General features: G+C 38.1%; 1 protein-coding gene across 5 annotated transcripts in view; it reads left to right on the top strand.

Moving 5' to 3' along the window:
- SPOCK3 (SPARC (osteonectin), cwcv and kazal like domains proteoglycan 3) overlaps positions 1–21,130 on the top strand; it is a 424,772-nt gene extending 403,642 nt beyond the window's left edge. For all 5 annotated transcript variants that reach the window (XM_089912672.1, XM_089912671.1, XM_089912669.1 and 2 more), the window contains 4 exons: positions 7,700–7,921; positions 14,462–14,524; positions 17,341–17,478; positions 19,875–21,130. In XM_089912672.1, the coding sequence (XP_089768798.1) occupies positions 7,700–7,921; positions 14,462–14,524; positions 17,341–17,478; positions 19,875–20,038 (587 nt within the window). In that variant the 3' untranslated portion in view covers positions 20,039–21,130. The remainder of the gene's footprint in view (positions 1–7,699; positions 7,922–14,461; positions 14,525–17,340; positions 17,479–19,874) is intronic.
- Positions 21,131–22,018: the final 888 nt, after the last annotated feature.

The following is a 22,018-nucleotide window of genomic DNA, read 5'->3' as shown; positions in this document are numbered from 1 at the left end:
ACCTGAGGAGTGTTGTGGGAACCCCCGTCTGCAGCCCAGTCGACCCAAGTCCCCACCTCTCTTAGCTGGTATGTGGGGTGGGCGCCGTCTTGTGGAGCTCAGCCCATAGGCTCTGGGGTCTGAGGACAGAGGTAAGGACTGAACTGAGCTGCAGGACCCTCACTGCCGTCCACAGAAAATAGAGTACTGCTGGGCGGAAAACCCACACACTTGGTGTCAGAGTGTTATGCGTAGAAAACAAAGTTTCCTTTAAAAGGGTTTCTTTTCTCATTTTTAATCACTTGAAAAGCTATTAAGTTGTTTAGAGCAAACGTTGTAACAGCACGTGGGGTTTATAACATGTAGAATTAAAATGGATGAATTGCAGAAAGTGTGGAGGAATTGGGGTCTAAGTACACTCTGGTAAGTTCCTTACAGCAGATGTCAAGGCTGTGACATCATTTGAAGGTAGACATGATAGCCAGTGACGTATACTGTAAACCCTGGGCAACCACCAAACAATAAAATAAATATAGTGAATAAACTACGTTAGTTTCCTACTGCTGATGTAGCATTACCTCAAAACTTAGTAGTTTAGGAGCACATTTTCATTGTTTCACAGCTCTGTAGGTCCGAGGTGTAACGCAGGGCTCACCACACTAAGATCGAGGTGTCGGAGGCTCCAGGAGAGGATCCATTTCCCTGGTCGGTGGATAGTCGTCAGAATTCGGCTCCTGCGGCTGTAGGACCAGGGTCCCCTTTCCTTTGTGTTGTGCTCAGTTCCTAGGGACCACCCGTGTTCCTGGGCTCACAGCCTCCTTCCTCCGTCTTTAAAGCCTTTTTTTTCCTGTGTCATTTCTGTCTGACTACAGCTGGGAAAAGTTCTTCACTTTTAAGGGTTTATGTGATTAGGTTGGGTCAATGCAGATAATCCACGATGAGCTCCCGATTTTAAAGTGAACCGATTAGGAACTTTAATTCCACCCATACTCATAACTCCCTTTTGGATGTGGCATCACATAGGTCCACGTGGATACCTTTGAGGGACCACGGTTTTGCCTGCCACATAAACCGATAGTGGAGATTAAGTGGGAATCATAAAAAATAAAAGCAACATGTTTAATAAAAACAAGACAGGAAAAGACAAATCATAGAGGGAGAAATCAAATAATAACAAGATGGAAGTTTTAAATACAACCATTTTGATAATATTAAATGCATGTGGCCTTAACACTTCAGTAAAAAGGCCGAGATTGTCAGACTTGGAAAAAGTGTGAGACTCATTGCCATGCTGTCTCTCAGAGACCCATTTTAAAAATAAAATGCAAATTAGTTGAAAGTAAAATAATGGAAATACTAATCATACAAAAGCTGGAGTGGTTATGTTTCTCTGAGGCAAAGTAGACTTCAGAAATTGGGTGAAAGCAAAAGTTTTTACTTTGGTGACCCAAGTCAGATTTCTGGCTGGACCTAGAGTTCTTTTCTATATATATATATATATATATATATATATATATATATATATATATACATACACACACATATATAATATTTGTACTGTATTATATATAATAAATATACAGTAGCATATCCAAGAATGCTCAAAGTCACCACATAGTATCTGTGGCTCCAAAAGTTTAAAATTTCTTCCAAATTAATTTTATTTTATATTTGTAGCATCAACAGACTCATACTGAATAGTATACATTTATTGATAGTTTAGACTATCAGAATAATTTTATTTGTAGTTCTTTTCTGTTACTTATCATTCCAGTGACCCTTGTAACACAACTTTGTGTATAAATATATCATTCAAATAATGTAAACTCACTGTATTTTTTATCTCCAGGGTAACATGGAGATCATACTTTAAAAATCCCCACATTTTCTCAATGTGGACATTACAGCCTTGATACGTTAAATAACTTAACCACAACAAGATAGTGGCAGAACTCAGGCCAGTGACCTGAATCCAAATCAGATTCCCTGACATTCTCCATCTAAGACATCACATGTCATCAAATTGATCATTCACCGGGCATGTAATCTATAAGAAGTCTGTTTCTTTGTAACATAAAGGATAAACTCTTGGTCCTGTTGTGTCTAAGGTTTGTTAAGTATCTATGCATGTCATATTTTCAGAAATATTCTTTCATGTTGATATCTGATTTGTAGACAAGCTACAAAAACCACTGAATGGTTAAGACCACTTTTCATTCACCCTATACTGAGAAAAATAACAAGGCATTAAAACTGACAAGGATGTTGGCTGGCACGTCATAAAAGCTAGGCAGAGATCATTTTAAAACTTATATTTTAAAGAGTGATGATTGTTCAAAAGAAGCTCGAGTGAAGATGTGATACAAACAACCCACAAAAATCTGTCACGAGGGCTGTGATGGTTACTTCCTGCTGGTCTCCCAGCTTCCAGCCCAGTTCCCATCTAATCCTGTGCAGAGGCTGTTTTCCTTCTATTGGGTTGGCCAAAAGTTTCGTTCGGTTTTCTCCGTAAGATGGCTCTAGTAGCACTTAGCTGTCTTTAACTTCATTTGAAACAATTTTGTTAGTTTGTATGTGACAGCTGTCATATCAGCGTGCATTTAAAGAAAGACATCAAAATTGGTGTGTTTTTGTGTAGCCATTTTAATATTGAAGACAGAAGGGAAAAAAGCAACATTTTCGGCATATTATGCTTTATTATTTCAAGAAAGGTAAAGATGAAACTGAAACGCACAGAAAGGTTTTTGCAGTGTATGGAGAAGGTGCTGTGACTGATCAAATGTGTCAAAAGTGGTTTGCGAAGTTTCATGCTAGAGATTTCTCACTGGGCGATGCTCCATGGTCAGGCAGACCAGTTGAAGTTGACAGCGATCAAATCGAGACAATTGAGAACAATCAGTGTTATACCACGCAGGAGACAGCTGACGTACTCAAAATACCTAAATCAAGTGTTGAAAATCATTTGCACCAGCTTGGTTATGTGAATTTGCTTTGACATTTGGGTTCCACCTAAGTTAAGTGAGAAAAACCTTTTTGACTGTATTTCTGCATGCGATTCTCTACTGAAACGTAATGAAAACGTTACATGTTTAAAACCAGTTGTGACAGGCAATGAAAAATGGATACTGTACAACAATGTGGAACAGAAGAGATCATGGGGTAAGTGAAATGAACCACCACCAACCACACCAAAGGCCGGTCTTCATCCAAAGAAGGTGATGTGTGTATATGGTGGGATTGGAAGGGAGTCCTCTATCACGAGCTCCTTCCAGAAAACCAGATGAATAGTTCCAACAATTACTGCTCCTAATTAGACCAACTGAAAGCAGCACTCAGCAAAAAGCGTCCAGAATTAATCAACAGGAAACACATAATCTTCCATCAGGATAATACAAGACCACATGTTTTTTGATAACCAGAAACTTTTTGATAAGGCAGAAACTGTTACAGCTTGGCTGGGAAGTTCTGATTCATCTGCCGTATTCACCAGACCTTGCACCTTCGGATTTCCATTTATTTCAATCTTTACAAAATTCTCTTAATGGAGAAATTTTCAATTCCCTGGAAGACTGTAAAAGGCACCTGGAACAGTTCTTTGCTCAAAAAGATAAAAAGTTTGGGGAAGATGGAATTATCAAGTTGCCTGAAAAATGGCAGAAAGTAATGGAGCAAAAGGGTGAATACGCTGTTCCATAAAGTTCTTGGTGAAAATGAAAACTGTGTCTTTTATTTTTACGTGAGGATCCGAAGGCACTTTTGGGCCCACCCAATAAAACAAAGTCCGATCACGTCAGCACTGCAGCCTCACTGTGCTGAGGACAGGGTACGCTTGCTCTGTGGTCTCTGCGCTGGTCCTCCATCACTCCTCCCAACAGGGAGCTCTCTTGTTGATCCCCAGCCACTGGCTTCTGCTCACCTCCTCTGGGGTGCCCTGTATCCCATCCACCTCAGCATCCCAGCATCCAGAGTGAGCCTCCAGGCTCTGCTTGACCCAGAGCCGTCCCTGCCGCTGTACTCCAGCTGCCTTTTTCCCACTTTGGCAGCAACAGGACTCATCAAAAAGCAGATAAGCAGGCCTTCCCCGGGGGTCAGACTCTCCCTGTCCTTGCAGACTGGTGCATTTACGGGATGCTCTTGCAGCCCCCCCCACCCCCCACCCCGTGCAGAGCTCTGGGAGGCTCGCCAGATGACCCCTCCCTTCAGAAGTAGGTGGGGGCATGGGATAAACTCGCATCACTAACTCCCAGTGTCCTTCTTCCTCTTCCAAGACCTTTTGTTCATAAAGGCAGGTAAGTTTCCTTCTCTTTTTTAATTAACTTTTATTGGAGTATAGTTGCTTTACAATGCTGTGTTAATTTCTGCTGTATGGCAAAATGAATCGGCTATATGTATACATATATCCCCTCTTTTTTGGATTTCCTTCCCATTTAGGTCACCACAGAGCACTTGAGTAGAGTTCCCTGTGCTGTACAGTAGGTTCTTATTGGTTATCTATTTTATACATAGTATCAATAGTGTATGTGTCTTAATCCCCATCTCCCATTCATCCCACCACCACCCCTTTTCCCCCGTGGTATCCATACGTTTTTTCTCTACATCTGTGTCTCTATTTCTGCTTCACAAATAAGATCATCTATACCATTTCTCTAGATTCCACATATATACGTTAATATACAACATTTGTTTTTCTCTTTCTGACTTCCATCACTCCGTATGACAGTCTCTAGGTCCATCCACATGTCTTCAAATGGCACTATTTCATTCGTTTTTATGGCTGAGTAATAGTCCATTGTGTATATGTACCACGTCTTTATCCACTCATCTGTCAATGGACATTTAGGTTGCTTCCATGTCCCGCTATTGTAAATAGTGCTGCTGTGAACATTGGGGTGCGTGTATCTCTTCGAATTATGGTTTTCTCAGGGTATATGCCCAGTAGTGGGAATGCTGGGTCACTTGATAGTTCTATTTTTAGTTCTATAAGGAACCTCCATACTGTTCTCCATAGCGGCTGTATTAATTTACATTCCCACCAACAGTGCAAGAGGGTTCCCTTTTCTCCACACCCTCTCCAGCATTTACTGTTCGTAGAATTTTTGATGATGGCCATTCTGACTGGTGTGAGGTGCTACCTCATTGTAGTCTTGATTTGCATTTCTCTAATAATTAGTGATGTTGAGCATCTTTTGATGTGTTTGTTGGCCATCTGTATGTCTTCTTTGGAGAAATGTCTATTTAGGTCTTCGGCCCATTTTTTGATTGGGTTGTTTGATTTTTGATATTGAGCTGCATGAGGTGTTTGTATTTTTGGAGATTAATCCCTTGTCGGTTGCATTGTTTGCAAATATTTTCTCCCATTCTGTGGTTTGTCTTTTAATTTTGTTTATGGTTTCCTTTGCTGTATAAAAGCTTTTAATTAGGCCCCATTTGTTTATTTTTGTTTTTATTTTCACTACTCTAGGAGGTGGGTCAAAAAAGATCTTGCTGAAGGCAGTTAAGTTTCTCCGTTGCCTCCTAAAATGAGCTGGGGACGGAAGGGTAGGGTCCAAGGCACACCAGAATCTCACACCCCGAACTCAGTTCTTTGAATGGTTTTACAGACTTTAGTATATCTTTTTCTGCAGGTTGCTTTCTTCATGTTATCCCTGGGCATTTGACAACTTTGGGTGGTAAGAGGCAGTTTCAACCAATATCTCAAACCAGGCTGGTTTTCAAAATAAACTCTAAGAGAATGGGGTCTTGTCTGTATGTTTGAACCCTGCATTCTCAGAGCCAGGGTCAAGACCTGGAAAGTCAATAGGAATTGAGCAGTTCGTGTTTGCTCTCTGTCTGTTTGTTTGGGAGAATTCTGTTTGGCTCTACAAACAATTTTACAAAGAAAAATACAAACAGTGAGAAAACCACTGAATTTCTGTCTCTCTGCTTTTATGAAAGTGTCACAATACCACTTTACCTTTGGCCCCCATTGCGAGACAGTGATGCACAGGTAGAAAGCACTAAATATACTCTGAATTTATTAGTAAAATAAACCCTGAAAAGGCGGTGAAATTATGAATTGTTTAAGTCCTGTTTCATTTTTAATCCTAAGTATCCTTAAAATGCTAGATAGGATTTGAACAGGAAACCTTCAATATCTATATCTGCACTTATTCTTGCATCTCGAATTTCAACAGACTAAAATTATCAAGATAGTGCACGTAACTATTAGAACATACACGTCACTACCCCCGAGAGGGGTTCCGCTCGTAAACGGTTCAACGGCTCCTCAGCCCCTGCCGTTGAAGGTTCAGTCTTTCTGATGCTCGGTCTTCAGAAAGCCATCATATCTCCAAACACACCCTCTCTTCCATACCAGTGACGCGAGTATTGTATTTTTCACTTGCAGTGCATGAAAAGTAGCAAATAAAACAAAAACCGGGTGACAAAACCCGCGTTCAAGGTAGCTTAAACCTGACAGATAAGAAGAGTTGAAAGTCAATTTCTCAGTTACGCTTCACACGCTGACGTTGCATCTGCTGCTTTTTAGGACACCGGGCCTTCACGAGGTCAGCAGCTGACCCGGGTAACCCACACTTCAGTGGTGTGTGGCTCTGATGCACATCTGCTGCCAGTGCACCCTGCTGCCTAACTCTAGTGGCTGTGTGCTTAAAAAGTTGCCTGTGGGAAGCAGAAGGCAGAGCAGTGTGTAAAGTACCTGCTGGTTCTTCTTGCTCTGGATATTACTTGTGAACTATCACGGTCACCATGGTTGTACCAAGATACAGAGCGTTATTGAAGTTATTATTTATTACGTGTTAATTATACTTTTGTTCAAAGGGCATTTTCATTTCTTTGAATAAAAAATGAATTTTATTTCTTTACGAGTAGGGTATTATTATTCAGTTATAGCTATATCCACCTAGCAAGGCATGTGTCTAGCATATTTATTCAGAAAAAGCCTGAACAGCAAAAAGAATAGTAAATAATATATAATTACAGTAGTAACTGCCACTGAATGAAAGACTTATTAGTAGTACTAGGCGCCTTATATTCTGGTTAGTTAACTCTCACAGCTATCCTGAGAGGTGTATATTACTACCCCACTTCACTCTGACACCAGTTACTCAAGGTGGATGTAAGCCCGACTTCTGACTGTTGAGTAGGTGCCCTAAGGAACCTGACTGCACATTCGTATGTGTGACGCACAGTGAGGCCAAACAAATCGAAACGTCAGATTTTGGAGCAGAGAAAAGTGTATTGCAGGGCCAAGCAAGTCGATGGGTGGCTCATGCCCAAAAAACCCCAAACTCCCAGAAGGGTTTCAGCAAAGCATTTTTAAAGGCAGGTGGGGGAGGGGCGTGGCTGGTTGTTGTGAACTTCATGGTGTCAGAATCCTTGTTCTTGCATCTGTCCACGCAGGTCAGGTCACGATGTTCCTGTAAACCTCCAACAAGACAAATGTTATTCTCTGTTGGGCAACTTTTTGTCTCTATATGAATGGAAAAATCTTACCCCCTTAAAGGTCAGAGTCTTGAGAACTGGGCTATCCTGTGTATGTTAGGCTGTAGGCAACATTCTTAACTGTAGCAAAAGCAATAGAGTACAAAGGTTAATGAAAAAGAAACAGATCTAACATGGAGTCAGATTTGTTCTTACAAACCCGCTGTGACACTTCTTTACTTTGCTTGCTGCTGATGGCAACTTTCATGTTTAGCTAATATCTTTCCATCTTTGCCTTTAGGATTTGATACCAGTATTTTACCAATTTGCAAGGATTCACTCGGCTGGATGTTTAACAGACTTGATACAAACTACGACCTGCTCCTGGACCAGTCGGAGCTTGGGAGCATTTACCTGGATAAGAACGAGCGGTGCGCGGAGGCCTTCTTCAGCTCCTGTGACACGTACAAGGACAGCTCCATCTCCAACAACGAGTGGTGCTACTGCTTCCAGAGGCAACAAGGTACCGAGCCAAAGGCCATCTTGTCCGTGCAGTAAAGCCATGCACTACAGACAAGCTCATTTGTACCCTGTCCTCAATTTACAAAATAGAGACAGAGTTACACGTGCAGAAAACAAAGCTTTTGGCTCCCAGGGAGAAAGGGTTTGGGGGGGAATTGGGAGACTGAGGTTGACATACACACACCACTATGTATAAAATAGGTAACTGATAGGGACCTGCTGTACAGCACAGGGAGCTCTACTCAATACTCTGCAGTGGCCTAAATGGGAAAAGAATCCACAAAAGAGAGGACATATGTACATGTGTATAACTGATTCACCTTGCTGTACACCTGAAACTAACACAACATTGTAAATCAACTACACTCCAAGGAAAATTTTTTTTTAATTTTTTTCAATTAAAAAAAAAAACCAGTATGTGACACCCCATTCATTGTGAGGAATAGTTTTCCAATTAGAGTGTTTAATAAAAGAGCAAATAAGCAGCACGTTGAACAGTATAACTCAGGGATGCAAAACACGCTAAATGACATGAAAAATAGTAATTAATACTTTTTATTAATGCACTTCATTATAGTTTCCATTATGAACCGCCAAGAAACACAGAGATATGAGAACAGAGATATTAAAAGTAATCATTTAAATTAATTTGCTATCTGCTTTGCCCATGGTGTAAAATAAATGGGTTTTTTATCACTACGCTGTGGAGTTTTAATGTTCTATTTTGTGATCTTATTAAATGAGCCAAATGAACCACAGCATTCACCATAAAGTTATTTTTACACTTTTGATTTTAAAATGACTTAGCCTTTCAAACTTTTTAGATAACTTAGCTTTATGAAAATGCACTAGCAAAGAAAGAGTCTCGATTCCCCAGGAGAGGCGAGGCAGCCTGAAGGGTTGGATGAGGCTTGTCCTTTATGGGTCCTGCTTCAGTAGGAAACGGTAACGTAAGGGAAAATTGAAGCCATGTTTATGTAATCAGCCAAATGATAACTAAAATTGTGTCTAAGGGAAATAGACCCAAAACATTCAAATTATGATAAAGTTTGGGGAAACTAAGAAAAAATGACATGTGTAACTTTGATGCTAATTTTGAAAAACAAATTGGGAATTAGTCTAACATGAAACATCTGCTATTGTCACTGTCTTTTAAAGCCCTTGACAGCTATCAGAATGAACAAGCTACTCTAATCTGTGTTAATGATTCCCAGGTTTTCATATGGAAGCCAGCACATTATATCAGTCATTTTACTATCACAATTACTTTTTCATATATTAGTAATAGTTCAGTGATTAGGGGTGACATGCTTACGCGTAAATTGATTAGCAGTGAGTCAACAGCAGGGTTTGTAGCATAGATTAAACCACTAATGTGTTTATAAACCACTTTAAACAGAGTTTAAAAAGTAGATTGGATTTGTTAAAATATTCTAAATCATACACACACACACACACACACAAACTCACAAACACAGACTCACATAGTGACACAAACACACACTTGTTGACTTACACTATTGCATATGTGCTTTTTAGGTGACTGAATACCCCTATAAAGTTTTGCCCTGGTTTAAATGACTAGTGTACCCTTAAATCATTTACAGCAGGGGTCACCAAGCCTCAGGCCGCGGACCAGTACTGGTCCGTGGCCTGTTAGGAACTGAGCCATACAGCAGGAGGTGAGCAGTGGGCGAGCGAGCAAAGCTTCATCTGTATTTACAGCCGCTCCGCACTGCTCACATTACCACCTGAACCATCCCCCCCACCCCCGTAGCTCCCATTACCGCCTGAACCATTCCCCCCCACCCCGTCCTCCACCATCTGTGGAAAAATTGTCTTCCATGGAACTGGTCCCTGGTGCCATAAAGATTCGGGACTGCTGATTTACAGTATAAAAAAGTAAATCCAGGTAAACTACCGTAAAGGGACATGGTCTTTTATTATGATGACACATGTTATTTTAATTTTTCTTTGATTATCATGATAGCATGTCCAAGTGTTTATACATGAACATTTTAAAATATTCTGAATAACTCTGAATGTTTCTACTGCAGAACTAAATATTTTTACCTTAAAACATTCCTAGATTTTGCAGTGATATTCGTAGAACTGATTAAAGGTCCCCAAAAGATTCTGCTTTCATTTATTATTCTTGATACTTACTTCCAAAGTATCAAAATCTTCGTAGTCACATGAAGACATCCTCTGAGATCATTTAATACACAGTAGAGATAATTTAGTACCTGATAAACGATTATACAACTTCCCAAATGCTTAGGAGAGTTTAGCTAATTCCATTCATTAATATGCTAGAAAATATTACAAAAGCTCTATCAGGGTAACTGACTATGGAGTTAGCTCATTAAGTAATTTCATGGAAAAGAATAAACATTAAAAACATTTTTTCAAATGTTTCACCTTATAAAGAATGTGCTTTTCCTGTTTATTCAATAAAAACAACAAATTCTTAAGTTCATTATAATTAGAGTAATATATGTATGTGTGTGTGTATGTGTGTACATATATATAGAGAGAGAGGAGGAGAGAATAATGTATAATGGGGTGTTATTAATCCAGGTTGACTTAAAACTGCAATCAGGACTATAGTTGTATGGTTGTTGGAAAATATCTGAAAAATAAAGTAATAGTGTTGTTTTTAAAAAAAATGCCTTTCAAAAATAAATTAAGCTTAATTTCAAAAGTTTAATAAATGAGGTTGAGAATATAAAATTTCAGGCAAGCGAAATACTTGTAGTTTTCCAAGGGAAAAAAATTGTAACCTGGAAAGAGCTTGTAATTAGTTAAAATGCATATCTGTTTCTATGACTGATTTTCTGAAATCATGACAATTAAGCAACACAAAATGGATATGATGGTGGTTTGTGTGATTTCATTCTAATTACTTAGAAAAGAATAAGTAGGAAAAATATTAATTTGGGATTTTTGTTACCTTAGGTGTTAATAACTTACTTTCATAAAATATCTTTTAAGCCCCTACTCAAAAAAGTACCTCAATTTATTAGTTGCTGTTTCAGTTAAAGTCCTGTTGTGTAAGATCCAGGAAAGAGAAAGTACATTAACATTTATTCAGGGCCATGTCGTCTTTCGGGCACATAAAATCATTTATCCCTCATACAGCCCTGTGAGAATGTAACGATCTCGCCCACGGCTGAGGATGACACTTAGCGATCTTCAAGTCCTTCATGTTGTAGAATGAGCGCAGGGGACGGGGATCTGAACTTCTTTCTCCAGCAGCTGTACCTCTTATTTTTTTTTAAATTTTATTGAAGGCTAGTTGATTCACAATGTTGTGTTGATTTCCACAGTACAGCAAAGTGACTCAGTTATAGATATATGTAGATATAGATGTGTATTCTTTTTCATTTTCTTTTCCATTATGGTTTATCTTGGGATATTGAATGTAGTCCCCTGTGCTCTCCGGTAGGACCTTGTTGTTTATCCATCCTGTATATATTGATAGTGGTTTGCATCTCCGGCAGCTTTACCTCTACGTTCAGACTTCGCGAAGTCCTCATACATAAAACGCTGAGAGACGCCCCTAGGCAGCTTGCTGGCAAATCCTGTTCAGGGCAGGACTCCGGCCAGTGGTGCACCCGATGGGACGACTGTCGCATCTTTCGAGGTCGTTTATGCTTTCCAGCCACAGGAGGAAATGCCAGAACGGGCGTCATCTGCATTAGTTTTACAAAGGATGTTTTTCTTTAACTTAATGAAAGATATTAAGTACAGGCAATGTTGTCCTTTGGTATTATGAATATTTGAAATTTGCACGAAGTAAACCTGATAAAGTTATTTAAGTATATCCATTCTGTGAGAGGCTCCATGAAGGAAAGGGATTGGGCAGAGGCCTCCTGAGAAAGAGGCTGAGCTGGTCCGGGTGCCCTCCCCGCAGGGAGGTGGCACCGCCTGCAGGTGTGTGTGGCACCCACTGGGTCACGCACACACCTCTGCAATGTCTACCTTTTTAGCAGTTTTGACATCACCTTGTATCCCTATATTTGACAGCTAATAGAAATATACTCCCTAGAAATAACTAGTTGTGAGTATAGAAAGAACACCTTTGTATATTACTGTTGTAAACATAGAGATATTTCCTTATTTATTTTTCCCAGTGACATTTTATTCAGTTCAAAATTGTGTGGGAAAATAAAAATGCATTGTTATCATTACATTGACAGTTATCCATTCATAATATAGATAATGTGTGAATGGTTCCGATATAAGGCTTTGAGGTTTTAAATTCAGGATGCAAAACAATGAACAATGTTAATTTTTTTAAAAACAGCATTTTGAAATTAACTAGTAAAAGATTTTAATTCTTTTTTTTTCTTATTTTTTAAAACTACTGTTGGGAATAACTACTCGTAAATTTAATGATTACATTAAAGCCTGTATTTTATAACTCATGATTTTCATACAATTTTAAGCATATAAAATCAGAATTTTCCATAAAGTCAAATCACCATTAGATTGGGGGAAATAAATCTTGTGTATAAACTTGTGCCTAATCGTGTCCAAACCTTCATGTACTTTGCCACCTCACTGCCCTTTCATCTACATCAGTTGTTTGCAAGAGAGTTTAATGACAGGCGAAATCTCAGTCACGCCCTCCGAGTGTACCTGAGTCAAAGACCAGACAGAGCACTGGATAGATATTCACAATCCAGTACCGTATGTAGTGGAACAGCCCAATCTGTCATGACTTCTCTCGAAATCTGGCAGGTTCCCCATCACACAGTTTGTGGCTGCCCCAGGTTTATTCAGGGAGAGTCAGACTCAGACGTGCCTGATTTCGGGCAATCCCACAGGAAGATAAGAGAAATATCGCTTCTACTTACAATAACTGTCCCATAGCAGTGAGAAGAGTTGCTTTCAATGTAGTATTGAAACTTCAGCTAGAATCTTTCCTCTTGGTTTTAAATGTCATATTTGGAGGGCAGTAAATTTTAGGTCTACTCTATAAGCCCATATTATGCAACTTCATTCCTATTCTGTTAATAATATAAGACTCACAAATTATTAGAAAAAACAAAGGGGTCAGTTGAGCCAGTATCAGTGTGAAGTAGAACGATAAGGTAATCAGGTTTTTCAAGCAAATTACTTTTTCTTCACATTTTTGATTCCTCCAGGAAAAGCATTGTTGGCCTGACATATTAAACTGTAAAATACATACCTAGTTGTTTGTCTCATGGTCTCTTTCCACTCTGCTGCTTACATGCAGATTTAATAATTGCATATTGTGAGCTTGGTTTGGTAAAAAATTCTTAAATTATTTGAATTATATCTTGCCTTTTCACTAAAAAAGTTGTAGTGGAGCAAGTACTAGTTTATTGTTTTGCTGTTTCAGTAGTTTGTGGTACAGTTTTTATATAGCAAGTATTAACAGCAAGTTTTTACAATAAGAGTCTAAAGTACATTGAACTGTTTTCAGATAAGAATATGTATATATATTAGAAAATATATAATTCAATATAATAAGCCAAACTATATTATGTCTATTTAGAATTTTATACTTCTCTGAAACTAATCTCCTTCTAAGTGGTTTTAAAGAGTTTGAAAAATAGGCATATACTTATTTCCAAATTGGTTTAATGTTCTAAGTTTATTATTTTTAAAGATGGCTTCTCAGAAATTATTGTATATTACATCCTGTTTCCATATTGGGTATATACTGCAAACATCTGGGTTAAACTGAAAAGACTGAAGCCTGTCAGTGTTATTCAGTATCAAAATTTATAACAGTGTCTCTGAATAACTTGGAAGCATTCACGTTTTCCTAGATTATGTTTCAATGTGAAGCTGTTTCTCTTGATTGTAGAAACGGTTTTAAATGAGGGAAAACAAAATCAGTTAGTTTGGGAAGCAACCTGTCAGTTGTATTTACATCAGAGAGTTGATTGACCTTTTAAAAGTCAATGAAAAGAACCATTTTCCATCCTATAAGTATTTTATACCATTCTCCTTTCTTTCATCCAATTCTGTCATTCTGAGGAAATTAAGATAATCAAACAATAAGTAGAAAAGCCTCTCTATAGAGAAGTAGACATAAATGTAGATGTAGATGATGTAGTTGTAGGTGCAGATGTAGATGATGTAGATGTAGGTGTAGATGTAGACGTAGATGTTGTAGATGTAGACGTAGTTGATGTAGATGTAGGTACAGATGTAGATGATGTAGATGTAGGTGTAAATGTAGATGATGTAGATGTAGGTGCAGATGTAGATGATGTAGATGTAGGTGCAGATGTAGATGTAGATGATGTAGATGACATACATGTACATGATGGTGCAGATGTACTGTAGGTATAGAGGTAGGTGTAGGCATAGAGGTAGGTGTAGATGGATGTGTGTGTATATACATGTATATGTATCTACTTGTATGTGTCTCCATAAGTAAAACAGTTGATACGTAACGTGTCTTCTAAAGCCTTGTAAATCTAACTAAGGTTTGGTAACATAAAAATCACCCCCTCTTTGTTTACCTATAACCGTTGAGGTGACATTAATGCCGTTGCAGACCCACCTTGCCAGACAGAGCTCGGCAGTATTCAGAAGCGGCTCGGGGTGAAGAAGCTCCTTGGTGAGTTGTGGATCACTCTCTGACACCTTTACTGCTTACATAAATAACCCTCGGGAAACAGCAACACAAAATCGATATTTATCCAACAAACGGGGACCTCACTAAATTTCGGCAACAAAATTTATGACGTTTTTGAAAGTCATTAGCCTTACTTTTATTATCTTACCTATTGAAAGATATGATGTCTGTTTTATTACCCTAATATAATGCTCATTTTGAAAGTTATTAAGTAAAAAAGAAATTTAAACAATGCTAAAGGTAAAGCAGCAGAAACTTCGGTTCTAATTCTGTGGTTGACAGTTCACAAATTGATGGTATGTATGTATGTAGAGAGAGGGGAAGAGAGAGGGAGGGAGAGAGAGATGGTTAAAAGCATGGGCTGAGTTCCTCAGGAAAATTGGAACAGATTTTTTAGTTTCTCATCAGCACTTTTTATAAACTTACTTTTACTAAGTCAGTATATGTATTAGATGATAAATAGATACATAGATAATTCCAAATTTCACCCAAAGCCTTGAAATATTAGAATGCTTGGCTATTAACTGATTGTTAAACTATTACATATGATTATTTTCTTTATTTTTGTCAACATACAATTTTTCAGTACACTCTTTTTGGGATAATTTTAGATTCAGAAATTTTATAAATACAGTAGAGCTTCCATGTATCTTTTACCCAGCTTCATCTAAAGTTACCATCTTACCATGTATAGATTATCATATATTTATCAAATCTAAGAAATTAACATTGCTATAATCCTATTAATTAAGCCTCACACTTTATGTGGATTTCACAAGTTTGTCCACACATGTCCTTTTTTCTATTTTAGCATACAGTGTAGAACACCACATATGCAACACTTGTTGTTGTTGTTTTTCATGTATGTTAATGCTCTTGTGTATTTAGTGGCACATAATTTTATGGTTTTAGATCTGATTAATCTGTATTATGATATGCTGTCTTTGTAATTACAATATTATATGTTTATATGAGAAAATTTTTCGTATTACTTGAAAATTCACAGTTCAAAATAAATAGACTAAATTTTTTAATACAGCATTTTAGATGTGAAGCCACATCATTAGATAAAAACTACAATGTATCACAATTCTTTTAACTCTGTTACAAGATGCACCTTTCCAGCTCACAGGTGGAAATGTTACCTTGGTACCTAGGTTTGTTTCTTTCTACAAATCGAAGTTCATTCATGTGCACTGGGAAAAGCCATTGACATTCAACGGGAAAATATCTTCGACTTGGTCAAGGTCTCTTAGTGACAAAAAGCTATTAACATCCAGGCTTTGATTATTTGATGTTACGTAAAATGAAAACATATTTAGAGCCCAGTTGAGAGGAGTCACCTTTATTCATCTTACGTAATAAAAATGAAAGTCATTACTAGAGAGCACTGACCCTTCAATATTCCTTCTGAAATGGGTAGGAAAGCGTCCTTCTCTGACAGTCTGTCCACTGTTATGCGGTAGCAGGTGCGATGCATCCAGGCTGCAAGCTGTCTTGGTGTCTGCATTTCTAGGCTAATTCCTAATAATGCTCTTCTGTTTCCAAAGTGTACTGGCGGAGACAACAAATTAAATGGCCACACTAACTGTCCATCTTAACATTTTTATGTCAAGTATGTCAAATTATGGTATTTTTTAAGAGGTAGAGATAATAATATTGAAAATCTTCCTTATCTTTCCTGCTATAAATCCACAGAAGGTGTTATAAATCCACAGAAGGTGTTCTCGAGTTTCCCATATTGGTGATATCCGGTCCACCTCACTCGAAGACCAGAAGTTCAAATCCTTCAAATGAATTATAATTTTCAAACTAAATTGATTATTTATATATCAGAATTTTGAAACTTTTTTAAGGGGTTAAATAATGATCGCATATTGTTGCAGGACTAAATGGAACAGTTTCATGTTTTATGTGTTTATTAGTCATTGTTTTTCCTTTTTTCTTTCACCAAGTAACTATAGTGTATCTGGTCACTGAGCAGACGGTTGGTCAGGAAAGACAAGAAAATTGTCTAATCTCCTGAAGCTTACACTGTAGCGTGGGAGTGTTTATTGAAGAATGTGAATTCACCTCTCAATTATTATTGCACACTTATCACTAGCAGTGTGCCAGGTACATGTTAGATATTATATTATGAAACTAAGTGTCTAGCTTCCCGCTAGACTGAGTGTGAGTTGTTCGTATAGCAATCAAAATCAAGAGAACCGAAAGTTCCCAATACAGAGGATACCACAGAGCAGTGGTGAACGCATGCACTGAGAGACACACACGATGGAAGAAATATATCAGAAACCCTCCAGCCTAACAGAAGGGGGTCACATTTCAGTCAAGTTTTACATTGCAAGAGGGAGGGAAGGAGAGGGATTCCAGGTGAGGAGAAGATGCATAGAGAGATGAAGCAGGACTGCATTTGTAGAAAACAGCTTGATGTGGAAAGAGCTGAGGATACATGAATGAAAATTTGGGGAAATGAAAGTCAAAAATCGGCAGTGATGAGACGGTGAAGGGTATCATATGCCCTGCTGAGTGGTCTGGGTGACTTATCATGCGTGGCGTTCATCGGCTCTCATTCTGTATATTGTACATCTGGAAACAGCCCCCTTTGCAGAGTGATTAAAAAGACAAGACAGTAACTTTGCTCAACAGAAGAAATGCAAGTTCACTATGACAGCGCCTGCTTTGTTCTACCTGCACCGTAGCTCGTAGCCTGGAGCCGGAGCTCGTATGTGTGTGTCTTGAGTGAGTCAGTGCATGGTTGGTGACCCTTGTTCCTACCACGTGTGCGTGTCTCACAGGACAGTACGTCCCCCAGTGTGACGCAGATGGTTACTACAAGCCGACACAGTGCCACGGCAGCGCTGGGCAGTGCTGGTGTGTGGACCGATACGGAAGGGAAGTCGTGGGGTCCAGGAGGCGCGGTGCAGCAGACTGTGGTAAGGAGGAGGGCCGCGCGTGCCACGATTTCTCCCCCGCAGGATAAGTGCTGGAGAGTCGCATTCTCTGCCCAGCTCTATGCAAACCCTACGGAGTGTACTGGGCGTGGGGGGGACAGGAAGGCTCACTCCTAGCATGTTAGAAAAAGTTGTATAACTAACAAGTAGAACTGCATAACTTAGGTATTTTAAGGAAGAATAATGAAAGGTGGGCCACTTTTACTCCTTCAAGTACGGGAAGGATGTCGCATGCCTTCCGTGTTCCTCTCGGGTAAGGCAGACTGTGTCATCCATCCTGGGCCCAGTCACCGGGCCCTGGTGGTTGCCGTGTCACCACACAGCACCCTCCCATCTGTGTGCCTTTGGAGAAGGTCACTCAGGGAGAACATGGGAGCACCAATGAAAGAAAAAATAACCTTTTTAAAGTAAAGGTCCATAAATTGCAGCTGTGTGAGCATGTTTCCTTATGTTTGGGTGAGAAAATATAGTTTTAATTGTTTGAAGGGTAATTATAATTAATATTCTAGTTCTTTTTCTGAGCATGCATTTTACATATAAACCTAAAAAAAATTACAGTTAAGTTGAGCATAACACACACACATTGTAAAGTTTTAAGTGTGATGTCTTTTGTCTTTCATGAAATATTTTTTCAGAATGCAGGTTTCAAGTGAGTATTTCTGTTTGTACCGTGGAGAGTTTTCACTACAAAAGCCACTTAGCTGTACACACACACACACACAGACGAAATTAATGGATTATGTTTCAACTAATACAAATGACCAAAATGTAAACAAAGTACTTGGTCAGTCTTGTATTTCAGAAAATGTTTAGCTTTCTCCTTTATGCAATTTTTAAACTGATACACTGTGATTGTTTAGAAACAGATAAATGGTAAACGGTATATAAAAGCAATCGCGTTTAATGCTTAAATGCCTGTTCTGCATTTATTTATTCCACAACACTTTTAATAGCTTGGTTTTGGCTTTCGGCCAGTGTTTTCAGATTCCGTACGATGGAGTGCAGTACTCAGTAGCTACATTACATACTTGTTACATGTGGAGAACACAGCTTTGTAACACATAGTTTGAATGAGTTGCACTATCAGTTATTTCAGTTATCCGTGATGGATAAAGAATTTCAGGTGTTTATTTTATAAATAATAATTATATGGAGATGAATTCAATAGGTGACAGGGAAATGGTTTTGGGAATGTGACCTGTGAGTTTTCTTGGCATGTTGAAATTTTTAAGAAAATACAAGAAGTAGAAGAGTACAAATAACATTTTCTTCACAAAAGATACGAACTTCAGTGTGTTGTATTGTGAAATCGATCAGTTCATAAGCACTGGATGACATTAATAGGATTTGCTATAATTAGCTACCAAAGAATTATTAGACCAAAATATTAGAAAGGGTAGAAAATAAACACACTGGTACTAGGGGAGTTGGGAAATGATTACATTCTGAGATATGTGTGCATTATTGCCTCCATAGTCATTATAAATTACTAAACCTTTTTTTAAAATACCTACTGGCCGTGTTAGTTTTCTGTTGCTATTGCAACAAAATCCCTCAAAGTTAGTGGCTTAACCCACACAGATGTGTGATCTTACACTTCTGAACATCAGATGTCCAGCATGGGCTTCTCCAGGCTAAGGTCAGGGTGTCTTCAGGGCTGGTTCTTCTGAGGCTCCCTCCCGAGGACAGTGTTTCCTGGCCCTGTCCTCTCCCAAGACCACTCACGTTCCTTGGCCCATCTTCTGACTGTTCTTCTGTAATCACACTGCCCTCTGACTTCATCTGGAAACAGTTCTTTGATTTTAAGGATGCAGGTGATCACCTGGGCCCACCCCAGTTACCCACAGTAACCTTATCAGCTCCAGGCCCGTGATTTAATCACATCTCCTGAGCCCCTTTACCGTGTAAGGTCACACAGTCACAGGTTTCAGCCATGAGCAAGTGAACATCTTTGAGGGGCAACTATTTTGCCTACACACTAAGAGAGGAAGTTCTCAATTCTTCGTAAAATTCAAAGTTTGACATGGACTTTATAAAACCTGGGCTGAGCTCAATATTACTGAACTGGAAATCGTACATATCAGACCTCAGCAACAATTCCGCTTTTTAGCACCGTATATTTTAACAAATGACAAAGAATGAATCTTACCTTATTTTTGTTAAGAAAGCTAAAGAGCAAATTAAAATTTTATTTTATTTATCTTTTAAAAATATTTTTGTTCTTGGAGTATAGGTGATTAATAATGTTGTGTTAGTTTCAGGTATACAGCAAAGTGACTCAGTTTATTAATTTCCTCAATTTTCATCAGAATTTTCTGACCCTCAGAAATCATCCTGCCACTCAGTCACATAACATTGATGTTTACTTTTCTCCTAAGCTATTGATTTTGAGATCTCTGGAGATTTTGCAAGTGGAGATTTCCGTGAATGGGCTGCTGATGACGATGAAGATGACATTATGAACGATGAAGATGACATTGAAGATGATGATGAGGATGAAGGGGATGAAGATGATGGTGGTGACCAGGATGGATACATCTGATGGATGAGAGCTGAGAGCAACAAATTCTACGTTTCTTTTATTTACCAAGTGATCCCCTACTGAGTACCTTCCTGCCCCAAAACAAAATGATTCTAAAACTCACTTATATTTTGTATAATTATTTCAAATATTGCAACTAAAGTCATAGAACTTTATGTTTAGAGAAGTGTCATTTACTTTGAGTTTTTATATGAAAAAGAGAACACATATGGAGTCTAGCCAGACAAGAGAAAATTATGAAGAGCTACTGATCTCTGTGAGTCTGCCACAAACAAAACAGCCAGTGCTTGAGGTCATATGTGATATTTTTCTGGGAGAAATTCTAAGTTGAATCTACAATAACATACTAGTGACCTGGATCCTAAGGATTTTATAAAAATATGCATGACCTTAATTGCAGTTTCCAAGTAGACTCTTCCCAGAGCTGGAGGGATATAGAGGTGAGTGAGGGAATAGCACAAAGTGAGAAGAACGAAGTCACCATCCTGGAGACCTCCACCATGTTTGTGTGTTTTTACTTCTGAAGTTTTAGTGATGTTTTTAGTTCTGAAGTTATTCTGGATGTGACCAGATATCTTACAAAATGGCCAGTAGGGAAAAAACGTGGATTTTGAAAGTTAAAAACATAGTTGTCCTTTCTAATTTTTATTTTAATTTAGACAGCAGTCTCATGTTGATTTGTTTGATAATCTTAACCAGCATGATTTCTTTATCTTTCTAGGTTTCTTTATCTTTCTGACCAGCAACTTAGGGTGCAGAACTTAAAGTAGAAAGACAAAGGGAAAGATTCTTTTAAACCGTATTTTTACAAAAAGTTTGTCATTTGCCCCAATATCAAACTTAAAAATCTTCATTCTTATTTTATTTCCTATGTTAGATAAATATTTGCATTTAATCTAAGAATTATGCCATTTTTGTTACTAGTGTCGAAACTTAGAGAACATACTGTATGGTGCCTTGCAAAATAGAAATAGAAAGGTTTCAGCATGCATCCCCACATAGGACATTAGGCATAGATAGGCACACCTAATCACGAATTAATACCAGTCCCGGTACTGCTGCTGGAATGAAGAAAATAGAATACTTTCTTTCTTTTTTCTACTGTTACATAGTTACCATGTGGACTTGTTTATGATTATTGTGTGGAGTAGCATTTAAGATTTAACTGCAACAAAACTTACTTTAATTGTTGTATTTAAGTTAGCATGTTAATTAATCATGTAGCCCTTCTGGTACACCATCGCTTTTAAGGATATCAGACCTATGGTTTTGTGCCCATAATAAAAGTGGAAAAACCTGTTGGGTGTTACACACTGGTGTCACCATTTAAACAGTGGGTCAGCTGGTTTCCCAGTATACAATCCACTGAAATAAAGTTGTTGGATTCTTTCCATTTGATTTATATACACTAAGAAAAAAATCTTTAATGTTAACTTTATGTAATATTTAAGGTAAAATGCATTTTCTTTTTTACTGTTTATGTATAGTTTACAAAATAAAGAATCTTGCAACCAAATTAAACTGTTCCTTAATGATTTTCTGGGGTATAGATGGTAGCGTACAGGATTCTTAATCTGTTTCTTGATTTTTAAAAAGCATACATCACAAACTAGCTAGAAAAGTTCTTTTTTAATTTTGAGTTTCAAAGTCAGAGCTCTTGACATCTTGCATATTGTTTTATTAGATACGTTTAAAAATATTTTTTTGTCAGATTGTTTTAATTGTTTTCATTTGTCATAGCATTGCAAAGTAGATCATTTCCTTTGTTGACGGTGGTATTTTTAAGCCCATTTTTGTGGTATTATACCTAACGTATTTAGCTAAATTTCTATAGCAGCTGCATTTTTTGAAGAGTGACAGAATAACCTTATCTGTATAACAAATGTATAGAAATCACAAAATGTAACTTGTGGATTGGTTGGAAAAAGACAAAAAAAATCAAATGCTATATAGAGGTTTAGCAAATGAATTTAAAGTAAC

The sequence above is a fragment of the Delphinapterus leucas genome, chromosome 6 (genome assembly GCF_059928025.1).
Source record: "Delphinapterus leucas isolate spDelLeu-1000000601 "Yukka" chromosome 6, BTC_Dleu_Yukka2, whole genome shotgun sequence".
NCBI classification, from domain to species: Eukaryota; Metazoa; Chordata; class Mammalia; order Artiodactyla; family Monodontidae; genus Delphinapterus; species Delphinapterus leucas.
Note: the sequence above shows the minus strand (reverse complement) of the source record. Positions and strands in the feature narration are given on the sequence as shown.